The following is a 17,807-nucleotide window of genomic DNA, read 5'->3' as shown; positions in this document are numbered from 1 at the left end:
AATGTAAGACAGTTTATCAAAATTACGATCCCTGGCATCTTTGTTTAGTTTATTGCGGTCCCGTGTACTCTCGATTTTCTTGTACTTCTCCAGCTTGACCTTTTTTTGGCATGGATCTCTCGCGTTATTATGTGTCTCTCAAGTTGTCTCGGAAAGCGATACCATGGCGCAGGTGTGACGTCACACACAACAAACGCACGTGACTGACAAAGACCGATATGTAAAAAGCATTTTAATGGGGTAATAGAATTATTTATATATAAATGTATAATATAGTATAGATACATTGTAATAGAAAGCTTCAGACACTGTATTCTTCCCACACTTGATTTATGAGTTATTTATATAATAACATCGATTTTTTTTCTTATTTGATTGTTTATATTGTTTTTAAATGTAACTTTCATATCTTTCAAGTCTTTACTTCTCTACAATACATTATTGTGATAAAAATATAAAGTGGACAAAAACGTTTCATAGTCAAACTTTAAACTACAAACTAAGCAATTCCATGCAAATGTCAACCTTGCCATGAAACGAATGACTTTTTTTTTTTTTTAACCAAAATAGCGAAACCCTTTCTAAGTTTTTTGCTTTGGCTTGTATTTTACAAAAATACTCAAAAATGTCTCTGTCAATGTTCTCCAACAATTATATTTGATTTACACAAGTGCCAATTTCACACTGTCACATCCATAACAGAGATGTCACATCCATAACGAAGTTTTTTTCCTCATAAATGCAAAAATATAAAATAAAATCAATCATTTTTGTTCTAAAGAGAGCCAACTCTTATCCTGCTGATGAGCAATTGCTTCTTTTGAGTTGTGCAGTTTAATCCACGGAATATCTACAAAGTCTGTAGTAGACTGTGAACTCGCAGACATTTTTGGTCACATCCATAACGCATGTTTATTTTCCTCATTTAAAATATTTAAAAAAATGTACCGATTGATATTTTTCTGCTCCCATAACTCCGTGGTTAGTAGTTTTGTAAAATATAAACAGATGTTTCAATATAATGTTAACATATACTTTCTCTGTGAACTTATGTTTTGAGATTTTACTGCAAATGTCACATCCATAATGCTGGAATTGCTCTACTACGTTAACAGGCATTGGCAGAAAATAAGTTATGCTCCATGTTATTTATATCACTTTTTAGTCACTTATAATGTTTTAAAGTGATTAATTCTTAAAAATATCTATCTAGTTAAAAAAACAATAACATAAAAATTGAGAAAACATTTTCACATTTACCAAAAGTGCTTTATTTTAATGCATACACATCCCCTTGATGAACATATAAAAGCCATTTCCACTAAATCAAGTCCAGACCGTGTTTGCATTTAAAAATTCACATTTAGTTCCATATTAAATCTTTATTGTCATAGTTATGACAGTACAGACATTATTCAAGAGACGATTAAAATGACGATTATTCTAATACTGAAAGGCACTACCTAACACCCTCCGTCCAAGACTTTCTTCTAAAACCCCATAAACAAAACAACAAGGGGGAAAAAGAGAGCATATGGTAGTAAAAATCTCCATTTGTATCAATTATAACAGATAAAACGATAACAAGAACAAGTAAAACCTTGTCTAATGTTTACATGACTTGATGGCATCCGCATAGGGTGCATGGTATTTACTGTACCTCAAGAACTCTATTTACAAGAAAAGAAACTATTACAATCCATAAAACGTTGTACTTTTACTCTAAACAGCATTCTTGACCTCCCTCGAAATCGAAATCATAACAATCATCAATAAAAATCACGCAATTCCTGTGCACATTTTGATGATCTAGTGTGCTTTCCGTCAGATTTAGTCTGAGGATTTGTTCTTCTAGAGTAAAAACATGTACGATAAATCTCTTTGGCTCAGTTATTATTGCACTGACAAGCATACTAACTCATTAAAAAAAATTAAATCTGGCAAACGACAAGAAAATATACAAACACTGTTAATCCATGCAGTAAATATTGCACAATAAAGCAGCTTTGGTACTCAAGGTTTGCTTGAGCTCTATTAATGACGTTGCTAAAAGCTTTGATGCTTAAAAAAAGGAAAATGAAAAAGCACACTAGACCCAATAAACATGCACATAGCATGATGCTCAGCAAAATATGCCAGTGTCACAAACAATAATCTTTTCCAAATACATCACAAGCACCAAAATGATATTCACTTTACTTCCAAATCAACAAGACGGGTTTTAATGGTGAAAACACAATCGAATGCTCTTCAGCTAATGTAATTGTTCTAGACTGGAAAGTGAAGGTGCGATCACACTAGGCTGCAGATGATTAATTGAATTGAATGATGTTTTTAAAAGTTTGATTGGTTCGTTATTACTTTATGTAATTAAATGTTTAATTTTTAAAATTATTTTATAAATTAATTGATCATTATGTAATTAAAAATGTTCAATATTTGATTAGATTTTATTCATTATTATTTTAATTAAGTAAATTTTGGTATTTTTTTAATTACTTTGGTAAATTAATAAATATTTATTAAGTTCTTTCAATGTTTGATTAGGTTTTATTCATTATTATTTAAATTAATTAAATGTTATATTTAAAAATGATATTGTAAATTAATTAATAATAATTATTTAATTAAAATAGTTCAATATTTGATTAGATTTTATTAATTACTATTTTAATGGATTAAATATTTTATTTTTCAAATTATTTGGTAAATTATTTAATATTCTTTCATTTAATTCTTTCAATGTTTGATTAGATTTTATTAATTAATATTTTAATTAATTAAATAATTTAATAAATGTGCTTAATTAAAATATTTTATATATTTTTAATTATTTTGTAAATTAATTATTTGATATAGTTACATTTTTAAACATTTAATTAGATTTTATTGATCCTTATTTTAATTAAGTAAATATTCTATTTAAGGTGTTTAATTAAAATATTTTATTCAAAAATTTGTTCAATAATTATTTGATTTAATAATTTTTTTTAAACATTCAATTGGAATTTCTTCATTCTTATTTCAAATATTTTGTTAAATGTGTTTAATTTAAATCCTTTATTTGAAAAATCCTTTTGTAAATTAAAATTAGTTCAATAATAATTTGTTTAATTGATTTTTTCAATTATTAATTAGTTTGAAATCCTTATTATTTTAATTAATTAAACATTTTATTATATGCGTTTAATTTAAATACTTTAATTTAAAAATAATTTTTGTACATCAATTCAATAATTATTTCATTTGATGTATTTTAAATAATTGATTTTATTATTAAAAATATTATTTAGCAAATTATTAACTAATAAAAACAACATCCGGCATCACATCTTCAAAATTTGTGGCTAAACAGTTTTCAGACTCTAGTATGATGGCACCTTTTCATACCACAATGAATAACTGCTAAAAATAAATAAATAAATCATTAGTCTGACTTTCTTGGACATTTCAAAACTCAAAGTCAAACTCTCTCTAATAAGCCGCACAAACGGTAAATCCAGACCAAGCGGCTGCAGTAAGAAACACCTTGCTGTGGCTGTTATACAATGGGGGGCAGAAACTGAGGCTCTGGTCCTTCAGAGGACGAGGAATCAGAGCTGGAGCCCGTCTGAGGTTTGATGATGATCTGAACGGATCGTTCACCACTCGAGTCCGTCTTGCTGTCTTTGCTCAGGCCTTTGCTTGAATCCTCGCTGGTTTCTTCCTCGGCTGAGGCTCCTATAGGACGCAGACGCTCTTCTGAGACTGTCTTTCCTCCTTTGCTTGAGGCGTCACTGACCCTCTTCAGTTTCTCGTCGGATCCTGATTTATCAGCTGTGGAGAGAGAAAAGAGATTATTTCGACACTCATTAAAAAAGATGTTTGCTGTCGTGCAAACTACCTATTTAAAAAGAGCTGAATCAATGTAATTCTTTACATTTTGGACAACTTAATTTTTTAATGTTTAAACCACTTTAAATTAAGTTAACTAAATCGATATGTGCTGGGACAACATAAAGGAATTGTGTCGACTTTGCATAATGTAATGGATTTACATTACTCACTTACTATCTTTCGGCTTAGTCCTGATTTATTAGGTGTCACCACAGAGGAATGAAGCGCCAATTACTCTGGCAGATGTTTTATGCAGCGGATGCCATTCGAGTCACAGTAATTTAACATTATAATAGTTTAATTATATAGCAAGTACGTAACATGTTGCTTCATATCATAACTAAAATTAAAAAGAGTAAAATGAAATTATTTAATTTATGAATCTACTTTAATTATATATTTATACTGTAATCACAACACCTTTAGCTTCATATTTTAACCAATAATTTAATTTCAAACATTCACACACTTATTATAACTATATTTCCTTTGTTTAGTATTCTATAATAACACAATATAATTATAGAATGTTTTACTTTATATTATAATAAATAATAATAATAATAAATAACTCATAAAATATAACAATATAAACATAAATAACAATATAAAATATTTTTTTATTATAAATAATTTAGATTATATTATTGTATTATAATAAAAAAATATATATAGCATATTACAATAAATAATTAGTTTTAAACATTTATAATATAAAATTATTAATAACAATTAACAAATTATTGCATTATTATTACAATTATAATTAATATTAATATTCATTCATTCATTTTCTTTTCGGCTTAGTCCCTTTATTAATCCGGGGTCGCCACAGCGCAATGAACCGCCATTAATATTAATATTTTAATTATTATTTTATTTCACATTATAAATGCATTTTAATTTTATTATATGACAATTATAACATAACACTACTATATAACATCATTTTATTTAATATTAAAGTTAATTTAATAATAATAAATAAATATAATTCACATTATAATTTTATTTCCATTTTTTTGTAATTCGATTTTGCTTCTGTAATTATATGAAATATTATTTAATATTATATTTATTGATACATTAAAATAATCCACAATGTCTTATACTTTTCTAAGATTTCATTTTTACTCTAATTATTAATTCAGAACATTTATATATAATATTTGTTTAGATTTTGATATTATAATTATAGCAAATTTAACTTCTTATTGTAATGAATATTAATATATAATATGAATATAACTAATAGTTTTATTACATTTTTATGTTATATAATTATACAACATTTAATTTCATTTTCTAACTCATTCATACATTCATTCTTTTAAAACATTTGTGCATTTTTAGACAGAACCCAAGTATCAGAATATTTTTGACATCCCTGTATATTTCTGTAATGGCACATGTATTGGCCCTCACCTGTCCTGTTTCCTGTGGCTTTGCGGTAGGTAAATTCATAATTGTTGTCACTGTCTTTCCGTAGCGGGCGAGGTTTCGGATGGAGTCTGTTGAGGCGTCCTTCTGTGATCCACTCATGCTGCATCGCTTCATCAGGCGTCATGCGCTTTGTGGGATCCCACCTACAACAACACAACACCAGGTAAGAAAACATTATAAAACCTATAAAACCCATTCTAAACCTATATTAGAACAAATATTAAAAGAATAAAAGAAAATAAATAAAACAGAATAATGTACATAACAAAATAAAAATATATATTTTGGCTTAAATTATTAATTATATCATTTTATTTATTAGAAAACTACAATAATAAGCAATAAAACTGAATAAATAAACTAGGATTAAATTACAATATAAAAATGTATATCATATTTTATCTTAAATGACAATAATATAATTTTATTAATTGTTATATAGGGTGACGCGGTGGCGCAGCGGGTAGTAAGTCGCCTTACAGCAAGAAGGTCGCTGGTTCGAGCCTCTGCTGGGTCAGTTGTTGTTTTTGTGTGGAGTTTGCATGTTCTCCCTATGTTCACGTGGATTTCCTTCGGATGCTCCGGTTTCCCCCACAAGTCCAAAGATATGTACTATAGGTGAATTGGGTAGGCTAAAAGTTGACCGTGTATGTGTGTGTGTGTGTGAATGAGTATGCATGGATGTTTCCCAGTGATGGGTTGCGGTTGGATAGGCATCCGCTGAGTAAAACATATGCTGGATAAGTCGGATATTGGAAAACATATGCTGGATATTAACATAACAAATTACAAAGATATATAGCCTCATTCAAATTATTAGTTTAAATTATTATATAAAATATAATAACAAAATTATATATTAAATATTCTAAACCTATATTAAAATAAATATTAAAATACTAAATAATAAAACAAAATAAATAAAAAAGAAGAGTTTAAATAATATAAAAAATATATTTTATCTCAAAAATATCCATTATAACATTTTATTAACATGTTATATTAATTATATTTATTAACATAATATAAGATATTAAATAAATACAAATAAAATATAAATAATTACAATGATATATATATATATAGTTATATTCAATAATTAGTTATACAGTTATGTTAAACATTAGATGCATAACAAATATTAAAATATCAAAAATAGAATCTAAAATAATTTACTTCTACATACACAAGGCAACGCTGAATGAAGTCAAGAAAGAGAGGATCGTTGGTCTTCAGCACACTGGCCAGATCTTTAGAGCTGGGTCGACGTTTCTTTCCTTTGCTGTTGGTGATGTTCCTTGGATTTCCTTTCGAATCTGATTGGAACATTTGAACAGTAAAATGAAACCTCAGTGTTACTTGGGTAACACTTTAGAAAAAAGTTCCATGAGTTTATACAGTAACCAAAATAAACCAGCATTAAGAAATCACTTCCTAATTAGTAAGCTTACCAAAAAATAACCTCCGTCTCGATGCAGTCTGAACAAAGTCATTTGGAGGAAGTCCCATGATCTGCAGAATTAAAAATATAAACAGTCTATTAGTAACCAAGAACTATAGAAAAATCATTAACAGGCATAAAGGACTTTATTTCAGATACAGAACACAAAGGCAATTTGAAGATTCTTTACTATAACATCTTTCATGTGATGACAATCAACTATTAATGGTTTTATTTTACATTTATCTATCAGATTTTTAAAGCTTTAAAGCTCTAATACACCATTAACTGTAAAAGTGTGAAAAAAATAACAATCACTTAGTCTTTAATGGATGTTTGTACACTTGTGGATTTACACTTCATGGAAAATGTATTATACACATAGACATCGCTTTTTTGCATAGGACACTATAGTATAAACTATAGAACTGCAGGTTAACTATTTAACTATTGTAACTGTTTAATAACATTTTCCAGTATTTTGTTATTCAGAATATTCAGTCTTTTCTGTTTATATCTCTGCTCTGTCAATTTTTGATGTTGAAAATCCAACCCTACAGTTAAACAAAGTGACTTTTATTGACATTTCAGTAGTTTGAAATAATATGATTCAATTCAATTCAATTCACCTTTATTTCTATAGCGCTTTTACAATGTAGATTGTGTCAAAGCAGCTTCACATAAAAGGTCATAGTAAATTGTAACAGTGTAGTTCAGTTTTTAGTGTTTAAGTTCAGTTCAGTTTAACTCAGTTCAGTGTGGTTGTATAAGAATGATGTATAAGAAATAAAATCTAGAGCAATAAGGCTTTAAAATAGCAGAAAATGTACTGGCAGTTTATCGCAAGGTTTTTGTAGCATAATACACAACACCAACCCAGCCAATATATCACTCTAAACTATTAAAAATGTTAATAAAAGCCACATTTTCTAACTTGTCAAGGTAAAAAGTTGTTGAAAGAAAGATTAAGGTCCTAGAATGCAATTCAAAAGTATAAATAAAACATAAAAACATGAATCACAAAATATAGAAAACTACTAATTTCCAGATATTTTTTTACAACGTACAGTATACACAACACCATAGCTTTGACTATGTAATGTAATATTCGCACCTCTTGTAAAGCTTCTTTGAAGTAATAACTAATGTGAAAAGCGCTGTACACATTGACTTGAATTGAATGTTTAAATGCATTTGAGCATTTATACTATTGAAATCAATCTGATCTAATGTGTTTTCAATTACTTCTGAAAGTGTTCAAAAAATGGTTTAGGGATTAGTATTAAAGGAAAAACGTATCTTAAAGGAGCAGTTCACTTAAAAATGTAAATTCTGTCATCATTTCCTCATCCTCCACTTGATCTAAACCTATTTGAGTTTCTTGCTTCTGCTAAACCAGGGGTGGGCAAACTCGGTCCTGGAGGGCCGGTGTCCTGCACAGTTTAACTCCAACTCTAATCAAACACACCTGCTTATAGATTTCTAGTGATCTTGAAGACACTGATTAGCATGTTCAGGTGTGTTTGAGTAGTGTTGGAGCTAAACTGTGCAGGACACCGGCCCTCCAGGACCGAGTTTGCCCACCCCTGTGCTAAACACAAAGAAAGATACACTGAAGGATGTTGGAAAAAAACAGCCATTCACTTCCGTAATATTTTTTATTTCCTACTATGGATGTCAATGTCTGCTTTTTCCAACTTTCTTTAGAATACCTTGTTTTTGCGTTCATCAGTAAAAAGAAAATCATAAATGTTTATAAACACTTAAGTGTGACGGAATGGTGAGGAAATATTTATTTTGGGGGTGAACAGTTTCTTTTATACCACATGTAAACAGAACTTTTTTAAACTATTATTAGCACAGTCTCTGACCTCCATGATACAGGCGATCTGCTCCACCTCACTCTCTCCTGGAAAGAGCGGATAACCGGTGTAAAGCTCCGCCAAAATACAGCCCAGACTCCACATGTCTATAGCCATGCTGTACGGATGACCCAGAATCACCTCTGGTGAGCGGTAGAAGCGGCTCTGGATGTAAGTGTACACTGCAGAGAGGAAAACAAGAGCTCGGTTAGAGATACAGACATTTAACTAAATGAATCAGATTAAAGGGATAGTTCACTCAAAAATGAAAATGTGCAAAGTATTCACGCACTCTCAAGTGTTTCTAAACCTTTATGAGTTTCTTTAATCTGTTGAACACTTAAGTAGACATTTGGAAGAGCGTTGGAAACTGGAAACCATTGATTTTCATAAGAAAGTCAGTGGTTACAGGTTTCCAGTATTCTTCAGAATATCTTCTTTTGGGTTTAACAGGAAAAGGAAAGCCATACAGTATTGAAACATGTAAAGCGGAAGTAAATGATGACAGAATTTTCAGTTTTGGGTAAACTGTACTTTTAATACAAGACACTGCAGGTGAAAATGCTCTCAATATTGAGCTTTTTTCAGTCTAACAGAAAAAAAAAACATCCAAAATATATTTTAAAGTGTTTCTTTTGTTTTCAATTTTGACATTTTTTTAAAGGCTGCATGTGCATATATATTGCACTGACCACAAATCTTTACCAACACTTACTCTTGAATGGCACTATCATATTATTATATTGAAGTATTGTAATTTAAATTGTATCATAAATGTAATACCAAAATATTTGTACATTTTTTATGTAATCAATTAGCTGGACGTATGGTAAACTATCAGTTCATTCTTAACCCTATTCACATGCAATGTCTTGCTTTAATGCATCAAATCATTGGTTTTCATTTGTTATGTCACAGGTTTGTTTTAAAAATGAAAATCAAGTATGGATTTATTATTTCCTATTGTTTTCTTGCCTAGCGCGGATACCATTGTCTAAATACTAAAAAAAGAATCTACTTAAGGAAGAGTAGATGTCACATTTTCATTTCTTGATGAACTATCCCTTAAAAGGGAAAACAGTTATAAATGCAAATGATAATACATCGATTTGAACAAGATTCCCCACATCAATACACCTAATCAAAGGATTGCAGATTCTGTTATGTATTGTTCAATATAAAAGGGTTTACTTTACCTCTCTGTTGCTCATAGCAGCTTGATCCAAAGTCGACCACCTTGATGTTTCCTTGCCCCCTTTGGGAAAGCAGTATGTTCTCCTATTATGAGGAAAATCAGTATTTATTAGCAAGATGGTCTTTGTTGAACAGATAAAATTGTTTAAAATGAAACTGAAAACAATGTAAGATGTTTGAATCTGCTTATTTCCAAACTTTCTTCATTGTGTGGACAATATCACTCAAAAACATATTTAATATATGTGTCAAAAGTCCCGTCAGGCATATTCAGAACAAGCATCATTTGATGACATATAAAAAGACTCTATTTTAGGATCACAGTGCTGGTCAAAAATACAAATTAATTCAAAATGTTTTGGCTGTGATGAATTTTTGTGTTCCTAAAAGTACACAAAACTATCATTCCATATTCCATATTATTCCTTTTCTTATTTACACACGGGCAGTGCTGAGGCTTACCGGTTTAAGGTCACAGTGGATGATCTTCTCTTTGTGCAGCATCTGGAGGCACTTGAGCAGTGAATGAGCGAAACGGCGAATCAGACCCAGACTGAAGCCCTGGAAGTTGTTCTTCTTGATCAGCTCATACAGGTTTGCCCTGTTAAGAAAGCAGACAAATAATTGTTCAATTAGCTCTCTGTTGATTGACATTAATTCAGCATAAACAGCATTGACTCAAAGCAGAATGATGGGTTAGTGGAATGCATCCTTCTTAGCCCTCCCATCTAGCACTATCAAGCCTCTTCAACTTATCCAGAATATGGCAGCCAGACTGATCGAAAGTGCAACAGTGCACATTTTAGACATTCATTCTTCCATTTACTCTGGTTGCCAATTGACACTTGCATGAAATTCAAGTGTAGTCTACTTAGAAAATATCTTCTGGCTCAGTCTGTACCCCGTCATCTGAATTCAACACTTCAGGCTTATAGTATATGAAATCCTTGCATCATTAAATTAACTGTCTTCAAATCTACACGAAAATAACCATTTTTAAAGAAAAGACTAAGGACGCATCTGTTTAGTCAACATTTGATCCTCCAACTCCGGCAGTTTCAATTTTATTCATTTACAATTACATTTAGTCATTTAGCAGACGCTTTTATCCAAAGCGACTTACAAATGAGGACAAGGAAGCAATTCACACAACTATGAGAGCAACAGTGAACAAGTGCTATAGACAAGTTTCAGGTGTGTAAAGTCTAAGAAGCAAAGAATTAGTGATGCAAGTTTTTTTTTTGAGAGAGTACAGTTAGTGGTATAGCCAGAGAGGCAGTTGCAGATTAGGAAGGAAAGTGGAGACTAAATAGTTGAGTTTTTAGTCGTTTCTTGAAGACAGCAAGTGACTCTGCTGTTCTGATGCAGTTAGGGAGTTCATTCCACCAACTGGGCAGATTGAATGCGAGAGTTCTGGAGGTTTCTGGAGGGCACATAAATCTGCAGAAGTGAGAGCAGATAAGAAGGAGCAAAGCCAGAGGTCGCTTTGTAAGCAAACATCAGAGCTTTGAATTTGATGCGAGCAGCAACTGGCAGCCAGTGCAAACGGGTGAGTAGCGGAGTGACATGTGCTCTTTTGAGTTCATCAAAGACCACTCGTGCTGCTGCATTCTGAAGCAGCTGAAGAGGTTTGATAGAGTTAGCTGGAAGCCCGGCTAGTAGAGAGTTGCAATAATCCAGTTTAGAGAGAACAAGAGCTTGAACAATGAGTTGAGCTGTATGTTCAGATAGTAAGGGTCGGACCTTTCTGATGTTATAGAGTGCGAATCTGCAAGATCGAGCAGTTCTAGAAATGTGGTCAGAGAAGTTTACTTGGTCATCAATCATTACTCCAAGGCTTTTTACCATTTTGGATGCAGTAATGGTTGCCCCATCCATCTGGATTGAAAAGTTATGGTGTAGAGTCGGGTTGGCAGAAACTTCAAGCATTTCTGTTTTCGCGAGGTTAAGCTGAAGATGATGATCTTTCATCCAGTGTGAAATGTCTGACAGGCAGGCTGAGATGCGAGCTAGAACCGAGGGATCATCAGGGTGAAAAGAGAGGTATAGCTGGGTATCATCAGCATAGCAGTGGTAGGAAAATCCATGTTTCTGGATGACTGGTCTTAAAGATGTCGTGTAGATGGAGAAGAGAAATGGCCCAAGAACAGAGCCCTGAGGTAACCCAGTGTTTAGATGCTGTAGGTTGGACACCTCTCCCCTCCAAGACACTAAAAAGACTTCTAAATCGATTTAATTGTTTGTTCTTCATCTGTTACCATTATAGTAAAGGGTGCAACGAGAGTAGAAAAGTACGTTGTTTGGCTGAGAAAGGGCTAACAAAAACAACTTTTAAAGTTTATACTGTATGATCCACAACAATAATTCAAGTAAAATGTCTCTTTGATGGTCACATTAAACATGCTATTGATATTACTCCCATTATTAGGAATTGGTTATTCATATGATCCCATTATTCACATTTGGACTTTTATTTAGTCCAAAACCACCCAAAGATTACTGGGAAAAAAAGGTTTTTTATTCAAAATGTTGTGTTTACATCACATTTGTCATGTGATACTTCAAAATGACAACTAACATCTAATCGTATAGATTGTTTATGTGATGTTAATGCAAATAATTGCATGAGTTATTCACTACGTAACTACATGAGTTTATTCAAAATGTTTACGAAATGGTAATTGCACTATTAACTTCATTATAAAATGAAGCGAACATTTTCAAAGTTCTCATCAAAAGAGGAAAGATCACTAATGTAAATTAAGTGCTTTCAATCAAGTTGTTAGAGTGGCTGACTGTAGTATTGGTAACCTAGAAACCAACAACAAACCAAGCAAGCATAATGCAGATTGCTGAATGGCTGACATGAGTGTCACATGAGTGTAATCTTCACTGTAAAAATGCTGGTTTCCACACACAATTCCTTCACATGTCCCACAAATTGAGTGAGATTTTTTATCATTTTTTTGTGCATTTAAGTGGATTGAACATAAAACAATTAAGTTGTCCTCAAAAAATTTAAGAATTGTGTTGATTCAGCTCATTTTAAATAAGAAGTTTGAACAACTAGCCAAAATAATTTTTTCAGTGTTTGCTACATCAGAGTTTAATGGCAAATGCGTTTCCATCTACCTTTATTCGCAAACCAGATCTAGCGTAATAACCTTTTCCTGGTAAATTAAGAGATTTGTATTAAAATTTTGCTATTTCCATCAATCGTTTCTCATATGATACTTCAAAATGTGCATTAACACTCGGTGATTGAAGCCCAGCTATAGTGATGAGTTGGGAGTGGTGAAAAGATGTGAGAACTGAGGTTTAGAGACTCCATGTACCACAGTTATCATCACAAAAATGGAATTGTAGTTCTACTAACATAAAAATGTGGTTGCTTACTCAAATGTTTTGATGAAATAAAGTTTTTGCAGTGGAGGTTTTGCAGTGTAGACTGAGACTTGTCACAGCATCCACATACTGTATTGTTGCTGTTCTAGTGACTTGCTTCTATTTCCCTCATTTGTAAGCTAGTTTGGATAAAGGGTCTGCTAAATAAATCATGTGAAACATGAAGTAAATGTTCTCTGAATGCCTCAAGATGGCAGCACAGTCACTTTTAGCGCAACCTCATGCCAAACCTTAACACAAACACATCCATTGTCACTCAACGAGCTCCCTTCTTTAAACGCTTCCATAAAAGAAAATCTCACTGTTAGTCTGTTAACCGCTAAGCATTATGCTAAAGAGCCCTTAGAGAGAAACTCATGAAAGTCATTATGTTTGGCAGTGAGGAGGCCTAAAACAGCAGCTGTGAACAGCTTCATGTAACCAGAGACTTCACACCACGAGTGGGCAGAGAAAGAGATAGGGGTCTAATCAAGGCATTAAGTAAAGGATTCAGTGACGGTAACCCTAGATAGGGAGCGACGCATCTCTAAAGGTCAGGCTCTGTCAGAGATGAAGCTGCTTTTCCTGCGAAGAGACTTAATTGCGCACTTTAGCCAGAGTCCTGAAGGTCCTGAGGGAGGAAACTCTCACTTCGCGGATATAAGTGATGGGATGAACCAGCGGCATGGGTGATAAATTACTACTAATGTGACAAACTAACTAGGGAATCAGATATAATTTAATGAACCGCATTACGCATGTTTTTTCTCCAAAAATTATATAGTTTTAGACTTTTTTGTTTTTTAACAGTGGACTACTGAAACATCAACATGAAATCAAATTGTAAATAAATATATAAATATATTTTTAAATTGAATAACCATTGAATATTAATTGAATAACTAACATGGTACTCTGTACTGGTTGTATAAAAAAAGTTTTCTATCTTGTCAACATGAAATTAAAATTGACCCAAATTGAAAAATAAAACAAAACAAAACAACTAAAATAATAATAATAATAATAATAATTTGTAATAATTGTTTAATCATAAATGATATGATACAATTATTTATTGAACAACAAGATTTTACAAATTATTAAATTATAAATTATTAAAATGATTATTTCTAAAACAAATAAGAAAGAAATAATACATCATTTTAAAATCAAAACTAATGCCATGATCTGCTTAATAACTATTACTTCTTGCAAAAAAAATCTATTTACACTGTAATGTTAAATTATCTTTAAAATAAATACATAATTAATATACAAAATTAAATAAATAAATAAAATGTTTTTTTATTGAACTTTTCAGAATGAGTTGTATACACAGGAATGAGTTGAACATACACAGTATACAGTAACTTTAAGGGAGAAAAGAAAAGAAAACACAAAAAAACAGCAGTGTGGTCTAATTCAAAACAATACTACAATATTGCAGTGTGCACAGTTAAGGATAAATAGTACACTTAATAATAGTCTAATAATCAATGCCAAGACAGGTCAAAGAAATTGTTTTTCCTAAATATCCATAAAATAATTGAATTACCGTGTTGGTAAAATTTTGTGTCAAAGTTGACACAAATTTTAAAATAAAACAAAACAAAATAAATAAAATAATTGTAAATATTTTTAATCATAAATGTTATGATACAATTATTTATTGAACAACAAAAAGATTTTACAAATTCAAAACCTAAATGATTAAAATTATTATTCCTTAAACAAATAAGAAAGAAACAACACATGCTTTTAAAATCAAAACTAATGTGATGATCTGCTTAATTATTACTTCTTACAAAAAAATCTATTAACATTGTAATGTTAAATTATTATTAAAATAAATACATACTTGAAATATATTTTAAATAAATATAAAAATAAATAAATAATGTTATATCTTATATAATGGATATCTTAAATATCCATAGAGTAATTGAATTACCATGTTGGTAATTGTTACTGTTTTTATCTGTCTTGTCTTTCTAGTCAACATGAGATAAAAATTATAATATAATATAATATAATATAATATAAAATAAAATAATATAATATAATATAATAAAATATAATATAATATAATATAAAATAAAATAATATAATATAATATAATATAATATAATATAATATAATATAATATAATATAATATAATATAATATAAAATAATATAATATAATATAATATAAAATAATATAATATAATATAATATAATATAATATAATATAATATAATATAATATAATATAATATAAAATAAAATAATATAATATAAAATAATATAATATAATATAATATAATATAAATATTTTTTTACTGCACAAATATTCAATATGAATTTGTTTTAAATAAACTGATAAGTAACCGAATGTAACTGATAAGAGGATCTGTACTGGTTATATTTGTACTGGTTATATTTGTCTATTGAGAGATAGATTTAGATAATTATTTTGAAATGAATATACTGTTTCACTCATAAATATGAAAGCAAAATATGTGTTGATATTCTCTTGAAATAGCTCTCTATAATAAGCTGAAGTAACAGAGAAGTCTTCTATTTTAGTAAGCTCTGTGACTCCCTGTTTAACGCGAGTTACTAGACAGGTTTAAGACAGTTTAAATGGAGAGCATGTCAATGAATCTTCACTCACCCGAGCAGCTCGAAGGAGATGCACAGGTGGTTGCGGAAGTAGAAATACTCCTTCATATGAATAACGTTGTGGCAGTTATCTCTGTCTCTTCTCCGTACAGCATCCAGGATCTTTAACTCTACCAGAGCCTGATGATGAAACCTGCCGGGGAAAAAAGAAATCATTATTATTGTGAAGTAGTAATCAATATGCAGCTCATTAGAATATTTTCCCCACATTTTCATGGTTTTTAATGATCAGTGTTATAAAAAAAATTGTAAATGATGATTACTACATTTTTGATGTTAATTTCTTGTGTTCATTAGAATGAGTACATTAGAATGACTCCTGTATTATTATTATAATATTATGCAGTAATATCAATTAAAAAAATATTATACATACATACTCTCAGAAAAAAGATACAAAATCTGTCACTGGGGTGGTACCTTTTTAAAAGGTTCACTTTTTTACAATACTTGTGGACTTTAGTACCTTTAGGGTAAACTTTTGTACCTTTAACGCTCACTTTTGTACCATATTGGTAGATATTAGTACCTTTAGGGTACACTTTTGTACCATATTGATGGGCATTAGAACCTTTAGGGTACATTTTGTACCATACTGGTGGGCATTAGTACCTTTAGGGTACATTTTGTACCATACTGGTGGACATTAGTACCTTTAGGGTACACTTTTGTACCATATTGATGGGCATTAGTACCTTTAGGGTACATTTTGTACCACACTGGTGGACATTAGTACCTTTAGGGTACACTTTTGTACCATATTGATGGGCATTAGTACCTTTAGGGTTCACTTTTGTACCATATTGGTGGGCATTAGTGCCTTTAGGGTTCACTTTTGTACCATACTGGTGGGCATTAGTACCTTTAGGGTACACTTTTGTACCATATTGATGGGCATTAGTACCTTTAGGGTTTACTTTTGTACCATACTGGTGGACATTAGTACCTTTAGGGTACACTTTTGTACCATATTGATGGGCATTAGTAACTTTAGGGTTCACTTTTGTACCATATTGGTGGGCATTAGTACCTTTAGGGTACAATTTTATACCATACTGGTGGACATTAGTACCTTTAGGGTACACTTTTGTACCATATTGATGGGCATTAGTACCTTTAGGGTTAACTTTTGTACCATATTGGTGGGCATTAGTACCTTTAGGGTACACTTTTGTACCATATTGATGGGCATTAGTACCTTTAGGGTTCACTTTTGTACCATATTGATGGGCATTAGTACCTTTAGGGTTCACTTTTGTACCATATTGGTGGGCATTAGTACCTTTAGGGTACACTTTTGTACCATATTGATGGGCATTAGTACCTTTAGGGTTCACTTTTGTACCATATTGGTGGGCATTAGTACCTTTAGGGTTCACTTTTGTACCATACTGGTGGACATTAGTACCTTTAGGGTACACTTTTGTACCATATTGGTAGACATTACCTTTAGGGTTCACTTTTGTACCATACTGGTGGACATTAGTACCTTTAGAGTACACTTTTGTACCTTTAAGGTTCACATTTTTACTTTTAAGGTGAAGGTAAAAGGTTTTAAGGTGTACTGTGAAGTACACATTTGTAGGTATTAATCTGTAATTTTTAAGGATCTGTAAGGAACAAAAATGTATCTATTGAAAATGTACCGCCCCAATGACAGATTTCGTACCTTTATTTTTGAAATATACATTTTTTACCATGATTTACAGAAGAAGTGTAACAATAGTTTATTAACTAACCAATTTTGTCAGCTGATTATGATTAATGTATGCATTGATGTATGTATTGAAGATTATATGATATATTATTATTAGTAATGTTGATGTTAGATTCAATTGATCACAATTAATTTAATGTTTAAACTAGTTTAAAATATTCATGGTTTACAGTGCTAATATATAAGTATTTGAAATGTTAATATTTTGTAAAATTGATAAAAACAAAA

At 30.8% G+C, this 17,807-nt stretch overlaps 1 protein-coding gene across 4 annotated transcripts in view; it reads right to left on the bottom strand.

The window, feature by feature from the left end:
- Positions 1-1,247: 1,247 nt before the first annotated feature.
- dyrk4 (dual-specificity tyrosine-(Y)-phosphorylation regulated kinase 4) overlaps positions 1,248-17,807 on the bottom strand; it is a 57,052-nt gene continuing 40,492 nt past the window's right edge. For all 4 annotated transcript variants that reach the window (XM_056451519.1, XM_056451521.1, XM_056451518.1 and 1 more), the window contains 8 exons: positions 15,855-15,995; positions 10,279-10,417; positions 9,819-9,900; positions 8,632-8,804; positions 6,771-6,831; positions 6,506-6,635; positions 5,302-5,462; positions 1,248-3,816 (listed from right to left, as the gene is read on the bottom strand). In XM_056451519.1, coding sequence (XP_056307494.1) covers positions 3,542-3,816; positions 5,302-5,462; positions 6,506-6,635; positions 6,771-6,831; positions 8,632-8,804; positions 9,819-9,900; positions 10,279-10,417; positions 15,855-15,995 — 1,162 coding nt within the window. In that variant the 3' untranslated portion in view covers positions 1,248-3,541. The remainder of the gene's footprint in view (positions 3,817-5,301; positions 5,463-6,505; positions 6,636-6,770; positions 6,832-8,631; positions 8,805-9,818; positions 9,901-10,278; positions 10,418-15,854; positions 15,996-17,807) is intronic.

This window comes from Danio aesculapii, chromosome 25 (genome assembly GCF_903798145.1).
Source record: "Danio aesculapii chromosome 25, fDanAes4.1, whole genome shotgun sequence".
NCBI lineage: Eukaryota > Metazoa > Chordata > Actinopteri > Cypriniformes > Danionidae > Danio > Danio aesculapii.
This window is presented reverse-complemented; position numbering and strand designations above follow the sequence as displayed.